Raw genomic sequence first — 9,692 nt, 5'->3', positions numbered from 1 at the left:
TGACTTTAAAGTCAAATTTATGAAGCTGCAGAAGAAAAGAAAGTCTTAGAGGAAGATGTGGAGCACTTAACAGTTTGTATGTCAGATGTGTTTCAACCATGAATCCATTTTTCTTTTGACATATTTTGAAACTGGCATCCTGCTCATTATATGTGTTACTTTCTTCCTCAGTGATGCTTTCAACAGTTACAACAGCTAAAACGACTGCACTGAAAAGAATGCTGAATATGAAATTTAGTTTATTGAAGTTTATTTTCAGAGATATGCATAACTGGTATTTAAATGAATATAAAAATCTCAAGTACTCACTGCTGTACTTTCTACTGGTAACCAATATGAGAGACACTGCTTTAAAGGAATTGTTCAGCATTTTGGCAGAGGCTGCTGATATCTGGAATTGGAGACTCCGGTGGCAACAATAAAGGTAAAATAATAATTAGCAATCTTTAGAAGTGCTGGTGAATTGATTCTCTGATAGAGCCAGTCTTCAGGAGCTTGCCTCTGTCGTTAGCCTTTGCACTAAGCTGCTGTCTCTGTGCATACATGGGAGTGGAATAACTCTTCCCATAGCTGAAAATAAGAGTAGAACTATTGCTTTAAGATGTGCCAGTCAACACTATCATTTCATGAAGACAAAATCTGATTAAGCCATAATCAGACTCATGTTTGTTTGCTCTTCACCTTAAGCTGTCTTGTTAGTGTTCTGTTGCTTCTTACGTTGAAGTTTGTCTTAGTTTTGTTCACAAAGGCAGGATACTCTTTTGTAGATTCTTTAATCGTCATCTTTGGTCCACTTTGCTTCTGCGCAGCTTTCCTCTGGTGTATCTTCCTCTTTGTGTGGATTTTGTTATCTTTCAGGCCATTGTGGGCGTTTGAAGTGTTTAAAGTCTCTGTGGCAGTTTGATTTGTCTTTGGATTTACTTTATCTTTGACGCTGACAGTCGTCTTCTTAGATTTCTGCTTCAAAGTATTCTTCTTTGCTTGTGTGCTGGCTTTTTTCTTGTTCAGCATTTTGTCTTTTTTCCATGGTTTCAGCATATTTTTCTTCTTCGTGTCTTTGTCCGATGATTTCGGTTTGACCTTTACAGCGGTGCCCGTCGTTGAGTTGCCTGCTGCAGTCATCGTAGGTTTGATCTGGCTGCTCCTCACCGGCGGTTTGGTGGGGAGTTTGAATTTTCTTGGCGGTGGTCTGGTAGGTTTTTCATTTGTGCCCAGTACAGTCACTGAAATGGCACAGATGTCAATAAGTACCCATTTTCACCATTTTACTCTTCTACAACCACATGTGTTGAGTTTTTTTTAAAATGGTGTGCATATTTGGCTGAGCCTAAGTGTTTGGAATGCTTGTCTCTATTTTAAATATGTTTGATGTAAAACTGGATGCTGCTTTTTATATTTTTATGTATGAGCCCAGTGTGATTATACAATTTGGCAGCATGTACACAGTAAATCCAGAGAGGGGGAAAAAAGCAGGTTCTGCTCAGGACATGCATGCATGAGTGAACAGTGAACCCAGGCAATTTGTCGGTCTGCAAGAACAGATTTTGCTTAAATGTGGCTTGTGTAACGCTTACGCTAACCTCTAACATCAGGTTAATTGACTTGATAATATGGTGTGTATATGTTTATATTCAATGCACCTTGAAATATTAGACGTTTCAGGTTAAAATAAATGTCTTTACTTTCTTAGACGACCTCAGATTTACAACAGGTCTGGTATGCAGATCGAGAAGTGATTGAAATGCAAAGATAAGTTTGAAGTTACTTACATTCCTTTGGCACAAATGGAAACTTTTTTCCCCTCACTTTGACAGGGAGTGGCTTTTGCTTACATTTCCCAGGAGGTGCTCTCCTATAAAAGTAAATGAAGTCCCTTTTTAATGACAAGATAGTAACTCTGTCTTTGTTGTTTTCTTTAGGACAGCACAATCGTATTGTTATTTATTTAATTTAAAAAGTTTAGTCATTTTCTGTACAAAAACTTTCCCACAGCATCCTTAAAACCAATGTAAAGTCACAGTAAAAAGAAAGTACGCACTCTTTTGGTTCTAAGGTTTATGTGTCGAGACATAAAAACATCATCTGGTTCTTATCAAGTGAGTACAACCTCATATGAACCTGTGAAATATTACAGTAGATCATTGTTTACTCAATGAAAACTAAGCCAAAATGCAGAAACTAAAAGTAAATAAATAAATTAAGTACACTAAATCATTCAGTAACTAGTGGAATCACTTTTAGCAGCAATAACATCTTCGTTATAATGTTATTTCAGTTAATTGAATTATCATTAAAATTATCATGACATTATTGCTTGATACAGATTCATAATGGCTCACTGGATTTTACTTGAAAGGAAAAAAATGTGTGCTTGTAAGGGCCTGCCCCTAATTTTGATCCTATAGGAAAAAAAACCTTTGAGATGTCAAACGTTAGAATCCTGCTGCTTTAAATGACTGATACAAAATGTCATTCTTGTCATACTGTGTTAGTGTTTCAGGACTTCTCTGGTAAAGAGACTGCCTAGGATGCAACAGATTGTTGGAAGACACATCCTTTATTCTTCCTTTATGTACAATTCATAATTATTTGGCCCCCGGGATTTTTTTTTTCTTTTCCATAACTTGAATTAAAGCCTGTTTGAAAAACACGCCTGTCTTTTTGAATAATTTCCCCAAGCAGGTGTTCCCATTTAACACAGAGCACGTCCATAATGTGTAAATGTAATATACACCTGGTCTGACACTATACCTGGAGGGGTCCATGAATTTAAACACAGTTCCAAAAGCAGACATGGCACTCGGGTATGACGTAGCCAGGAAGTACAGCTCCCCTGGATGACAAAAACAGCTTGTCAGCAGTGTCACACGGGTCTGATCCTGTGATAAACGCATAAACAGACTGATCAAACCTTACCTGCTTCATCTTCAGCAAATGAGATGATGAACTTGTGGTGTTGATTGATGAGTCCGGGAAAAGAGCAAGTCTGCGTATCACCCATACACACACTCCTCTCTTTCCAGTTTCCTGTTGTCCTGTCTTCCTCTAAAGCCATAATTCGACTGAAAGGTTGACAGCTTTATGTCACTTGGAGCAGGCGAATTAAATAAAAAATGTAAAGGTAACTGAGAAGACAGACCAATTCAGGCTGGAAAATGCTCAGATAAACATAATCTTACCCACTCATGAAGTCTCCGAAAATGTACAAGCCATTCAGATTGGGTGATTCACATCCTCTGTACACATACCCCCCTGTCACAGACTTCCCGACATGATGGCTGTATGCAAATATAGGGAGGATGTCATCTGTTGTGGCAGAGAAAGACAAACCTAATTTAACTCTGAGAATGAAAACAATCAAAAACGATGGAAATAAAACGTGGCAAACGTTTCAAGCAGACAGAAAATAGCTCTTGACTTCATCACTGGGGAAGCTTCACAAGAACAGAAAACATACTCAGGGAGGAGTTTTGGCACAATTTCATGTCGTAGCACTCGAAGCCCTCTTTGGCCCTCCATCCATAGTTTCCTCCTTTGATAATAATGTCAATCTCCTCGTAGCGGTTTTGACCAACATCCCCGCAGAATATCCGACCTCTGCCGTAGCCGCTCACCGGGTCTCCACGGTCCACGGAACATCGCCACATGTTTCTTACCCCATAAGCAAACACCTCTGGCCGGGCACCTGGATCCCTGAGGAATGGGTTGTCAGGGGGGATCCTGTATGGCATGCCACTGGGGTCACTTCCATCCACATCAATGCGAAGCACTTTTCCCAAAAGAGCACTTCTGAATACCAAGAAAATAAATGAAAAACTCAGGGTAGAGGCCTTAAGTGAAAAAATGATTAATATAAGATAAATAAACTAAAGGTGTAGATAATGGATTAATAATTAGGCATTCTTATAGTACCTTGGGGTATAATGAACAAGCTTTGATTGAGTGCCAGGTCATATTGCACAAACAGTTAATAAATGGTAATGTTTTAAATGGCTGAATAGTTTTAAGTAATATAAGAACATTGATACTGCTGCATAATCCACCCGACTCCTACAACGATTCCTCTGGATGGTGGGCCCTCTCTCTCTCCCCACTTTCCTATGTTTACCCTGTCTGTATCCAATAAAGGCTAAAAAAAGCCAAAATAATAAAATATTTGTATAAACTCTTTCTAACTCAGAAACGTATGTATGGATGGATGAAGGGTGGGTGTAGCTGAAGGCTATGGAGACACAGTTAGCTGAAAGTTTGGCTAAATAGATTAATAAAAAATAACAGCTAACAATGGCAATACCAGGCTTAACGCAATGGCTTTATGGTTAAATTATTGTTCACATATTTGACTAGGTTATAATATTTTCACTTGAGGAAACCTGAAGGACCTTACTTGTTTTGTGCGTTGCCATACTTCCCAAATGGATCCCCAGCTTTTCCACCGTCTCCAGTGAAGATATACAAATAGCCGTCAATACCAAAAAGCAGCTGGCCTCCGTTGTGGTTTGCGGCTGGCTCCTCGATCTCTAAAATGAGCCTGAACATAAAATGCATGCAGTTCAGAACAATTAGATAAAGTATACTTTAAAATACTTTTTATCAGGTTGTCAAGTTTCTGAAGTGTGGCCCAAGGTTAGCTTTAATCCAACATTCAACTCTTCAGCTGCTTTGGTGTCTGGCATTGAGGATCTGCCTAAGGACCTGAGCAGATCAAACACAGCACCTGTACTGTGGAATGCTGATTCTGTGATTTCTCTAAAGGCGTATCTCTTTAGATCACCATTTTGGTAACACGTTTGCATGAAACCTTTATGCATTGTGCGTTGTTGTTTGCTTTTAACTCAAATGTTGTTTCTTTTGTCTGTTTTAATTGTTTATCTTTCTTCTACGTGCCTGCATTGTTCTTATTATTTTAATTTCTGTATTTTTTCCTTCTCTTTTGTTCACACAGTTATTAGTTTTACCTTTCAGTTTCTCTCCTTTGTGATTTTTTGCCCCGCCCCCAATCAATCAACTGTATATGACCTCTTGAACCTTTTAATGGTCTTTCACTTTCCCCTGCTCTTCTCTGGATTGTTTGCTGTGTTGTTTTTTCCGTCTCCTCTTTTCTGGATTAAAGATTGGATTTTGACCTTGCGTGTCCCTCTGTGTGTGCTGCATTTGGATATTGTTCCTGCCGCCTCCTCGTTTTACAGTTAGTGTCTGCCTTATGCTTGCTTGCACAAAGAAAGAAAACCTGCTGGAGAGTTGTCATTTCTCTGAGTGCTCCTAAATGTAACACAAGTGTTGAAGTTTTTTGTGGGTCTATAACATACTATAGGGGGTTTGGGGATATAATAATTAAATATATCTCTTGTAAAATTTTAGGATTATGAGCAATAAATGTTTAGAAGGCCTAAAACAAAGTGAAGGACTACTCCTTTTTGTGTTTCACTGAGATATTTTCATAGTTTCACGCTGCAAAGTGCAGGGTAGGTTGTGAATTTTAATGGTCCTCAGAATCCCAGAAAATCGTAAATTGATATGTAGTGTTTAGCCCTGAACATGTTTATGCAAGGGTTGGTGCAATTACAGCCCCTCCCCTGAATGATGATAAAGCCTATGTAGTTTGTGCAGACCCACATCATGAAAGAAAGACCCTCCCTCTGCATACCTCTCTGAGTAGGGATCAGCCACGTTCATGTCATAGGCAGACACCTTCATCTCGCTGATCCTGATTTTTTCCAGCTCACTGCTGACCTGGATGGAATAGTAAATAAAGAAGCGTCCATTATCCCGGTACTTTGGGTGGAAAGCCATTCCTAGGAATCCTCTCTCATCCCCCAGCCATGGAGTGGTCAACACCTCCCCGCTCATATCCAGGAAAGGCTGCTCCAGCCGGCTGCCGTCGTGTAGGTAAACCCAAACAAAGCCCATCTGTTCTGCAATAAACATTCGATGTGTGTCATCTCCACTGTGCAGCATCAGCACTGGGTTCCTGAGATTGTTGGCCACTTCAGTCAGGCACAACTGGAGACAACCTCTTGGGTCCTCTACCACCTGTCCCAGGTTACTATTGAGGTCAGAGCTTTTCAAAACAGTGGGGTAGCAGTAGTCTTGGTCAGGCAGGTCTACCATGCTGCAGAACGTGGTTACGTCGCGCTCTGCGGCGTACAGCAGCAGCTGGTTGACTGTTAAATATTTAAGCACGTGGCGACATTTGGAATGAAACTCAGAGCAGTAGTCAAAGCAAATACCGGGAATTTCTCTCACAGGTGTGTAGGGGTCTTCAGCATCGTAGAGGTGGGCAGCATATGGCGAGCATTCCTGGATGGGGCAAACACAGTGGTTTACCATTAAGACATTTCAGGGCAGCGTCATGCACAGAGGAGATGAGATTTATTGGACTAAGAGAGCCATTAAGTCACAACATCAAGAATACATGTGTCCCATAAGCACAAAGACTTGTTTTGTTTTTCAAATAAGAGCACTTTGAATGTCTGGAAGTTTGTCCTCTGCAAATTTGCCTGTGTAAATGAAATATGGAAACATGTCATAGTGATTTCAATATCAGATGTTTTTTATTTCAGATGTGGAAACCATAATCTGATGTTACTGATAATTGTTACAAATATAAGCACTCTGGATTAAAACCTCAATGACAGTTAGATAATATTTGTTTTTGCGAAATACTAGTTTATCAGTCACTAGTAGTTACATTTAATATCTGATGGGAGTATCCAGTTTTAGTTTGCTTTAAACTTGAGCAAATTTTCACAGTTTCTATTCAACCATTTATAACAATTATAAAGTTAAGTGATAACTTTTGTGGGATTTATTTTATTATTGTAACCCTAAATTGATTTTAACTTGAGTTTAATTAGAATAAACTACAATGAATCAAAAGTTCAAGTTGTGTATGTTTCATTTTTTCAAGGATTTTTTTGTTTGTTTGTTTGTCTGAAATGGAGAACATACAACCAAAACTGCAGCAAACGTGAAAAGACTGCAGTGCACCTAAAGTAAAGATGATGATCATGGCATTAATAGTAATCAAAACTCAAGAGAATATATTTACCTGGCACATAATTTCCTTCAGCATGTCGGTACAGAGCTCATGACCTGCCGCTTCCAGCTGTTCAATGATGTCCCAGTACCTCTCCGCGATCATGTTGTCAGTTCCCTGGTCGCAGCATCCAAACTGCTCATACTGATTGCAAAACTCCAGGTGCCATGGAGGTTTAAAAGGTGGCTTGAAGTCCAGGCATTGAGGATGAGCAGATGCTGGCTTGACCAAGGCTAACAGCATCACTGGCACAATCAGGATAACCGCAGGAAGCCTTGGCATCTTTTTAGATGGCCGTAGTTGTGCCACCGCGCGTAAAACCGCGCAGCCGGCTCGGCTTGGATGGAGCGCAGCATCCCTCTTCCTTGTCATTTTTGCCTTCTGGCCCCGAAAGAATTCAGTGACTATTCGTTCATATAGGCCATGAGCCAGAGTTTAAGTACGCGAGCGTGCGTTTGAATGCATTTTACGCGTGCGCAAAAGCATGCAGATGGAGGGGGCTCGTTTGCCCTCCTTGTGTCGCCACCTACTCCATCCAGGTAAAAAGTCACTGTGTCACCAGCTCTGCCTCTCATTGGACTAATTAGTACCAATTAAAACTAAACATATTTGTAAAGACTTTATTAGCATTTGCATTTCAATCCCTCGAGTTATTTTCTGCACAGCAGCAATAATGGTAGCAGTAATTATCTATAAGAGGGCACGCTCTGTAGTTTGCACGCCCGCACACGCGCGGCACGCATACATCCAAAACACATTGTGGAGGCATGCAAACGTAAACCCAACCACGACACAAACTATAATTATGTCTCACTTCCAAGTTATAGCGCCTCGGGGAAGTGCGCTGTTTGTGCAAGGCCTGCTTAGTCATGCTTTTTATCCACTGTCCCAGCAAGTCACTTTTAAATTTGAATATAAGGTCAGAGGTGTCTATCAGCAATTTAGCGCCGTGCCAAAGAAAACCAGCAATTCAACGAGACTTTGGCTATTACTCGTTCGAATACTTTATGTCTTACAAGGCTGGCAAGTAAGGACAATAAAATCAGGACTTCCTTAGGTAAACTGGAGATGTGGTGTCATACCCAATAAAGAGGGCATCATTACAAACTTGAGGTTATGGATATAACCATGATTCTCTGATAAACATGATATGGGAAGGACCTATTGTCTAAGCAAAAACACGGAGGCATACTGTCGATTTCTCTGTGGCTTTCAAACTCTAAAACAGGCTATGCTGTGTTTGCTATTTCTGCAACAGTACCATGCCAGCAGTGTCAAACATAAGGTCTAAGGGCCAAACTCCGCCGCCAGATAGTCAAAATTATACTTGACAATGATTAAAAAATGAACGATTAAATAAGAGAAGATCACCTTTTTTCCCATGATCTACTATAGAGAAATGTAATTTTTACAGTTGATTCATTGTCAGAATCATGCAAAAAGAAAAAAAAACATTATTCTGTCATTTAATAAAAATGTTCCATTTTATAATTACAAGACAGTCTGTGCAATGAGCTAATAGACATTTTTCTGTAAATTTAAGCCCAAAGCGGAATTACTTCATCATGTAGGAAAACGGATGTGTGTAAGTGTATTGTTGAAAACTGAATTTCTTTTTCTTAGATTATATTTATATAATTATCTCAGGGATTAAATTTCTAGTTAAACATCTTTACACTGACAGAAAAGAGAGTTTCACTGGTCTGGCCCATTTAAAATCAAACTGGGCTGTACTGACTCTCCAAGACACAGAGAAAAACAATCAGAAGCTGCAAGTAAAATTTGATGAAAAAAAAAAAGAGTTTCTTCAAGAGAAGAAACAAGAGGACATAAAGGAGAAAGAAATGGAATGTAAACTCCAAAACATGGAGGAAAAACATCATGTGTTGCAAATACTGCTTGATGAAGCACTGCACAAAAATGCAGAAATGCTTCAAGAGAAAGAGCAACAGGAAGTAATACAGAAAAAAACACACAACTTATTCTCCAAGACTTTGAAAGGAAAAATCTACAACTGCACGCATGTTATAATGAAATGCATGCGAAAACCATTGAACTAGAAGGAGAAAAGGAAAAACTGGAAAAGATAATGCTCAGACATGCAATATAGGTTCAATGAAATGCTGAGAAAAAAGCAGAACCTAACAACAACTTGAGGTGCAAAAACAATGAAATGCAGGTGCAAGGGAAGAACTGAAGAAAACACATAAAGACCTATAGTGTACGCTTCAAGAAATCCAGAGCAGAAATGAGGAGTTAGAAGACATGTACAACAAAGTACAACAGAGGGATATAAAGATGCTACAGGCAAAGCGAATACAGGAGGCAAAATCTAAAAAACTGAAAGAAAAGCTTAATGAAAAACAAGCAAAATTAGAAGAACTGGAGAAAAAATGCAAGAAATTTGAGGAGCAAAATGCAGGAACAATCAATGAAATGAAAATCCTCATCCTACAGAAGAAAGAGCTCCAGGAACAGTGCCTAAAAAATAAGAAAAAACGCTTCTGCTCTTTCAGGAGGAGGGACCCTACTGCTTCCTCACTTAATCATGAGGAGGCATAGGCTTGTCTTCCTCCACCTCTTTTCTATGTCATCACCCCTCTCCCTTTCTCTCTGACCACCTCTTCATCACTCTCCATGTTTTCTTTCTCCA

General features: G+C 39.5%; 1 protein-coding gene across 1 annotated transcript; it reads right to left on the bottom strand.

Moving 5' to 3' along the window:
• Positions 1-205: 205 nt before the first annotated feature.
• Positions 206-7,411, bottom strand: hhipl2 (HHIP-like 2). Its single transcript, XM_005736790.1, has 9 exons — positions 7,052-7,411; positions 5,648-6,300; positions 4,388-4,531; positions 3,458-3,789; positions 3,180-3,306; positions 2,917-3,062; positions 2,752-2,833; positions 1,770-1,852; positions 206-1,223 (listed from the first exon to the last, which is right to left on the bottom strand). The coding sequence occupies exons 1-9, from the start codon at positions 7,409-7,411 to the stop codon at positions 661-663; spliced, it is 2,490 nt and encodes an 829-aa protein (XP_005736847.1). The 3' UTR covers positions 206-660.
• Positions 7,412-9,692: the final 2,281 nt, after the last annotated feature.

The sequence above is a fragment of the Pundamilia nyererei genome, unplaced genomic scaffold (assembly GCF_000239375.1).
Source record: "Pundamilia nyererei isolate P.nyererei 1_Seehausen unplaced genomic scaffold, PunNye1.0 scaffold00070, whole genome shotgun sequence".
NCBI lineage: Eukaryota > Metazoa > Chordata > Actinopteri > Cichliformes > Cichlidae > Pundamilia > Pundamilia nyererei.
Note: the sequence above shows the minus strand (reverse complement) of the source record. Positions and strands in the feature narration are given on the sequence as shown.

Coding starts and splice junctions, on each gene's coding strand:
- hhipl2 (XM_005736790.1), bottom strand. CDS start 7,411: ATGACAAGGAAGAGGGATGCTGCGCTCCATCCAAGCCGAGCCGGCTGC. Junction 2,834..2,916: donor ATTTGCTGAAGATGAAGCAG/GTAAGGTTTGAT, acceptor TTTGTCATCCAG/GGGAGCTGTACTTCCTGGCT. Junction 1,224..1,769: donor TCCATTTGTGCCAAAGGAAT/GTAAGTAACTTC, acceptor GTGCCATTTCAG/TGACTGTACTGGGCACAAAT.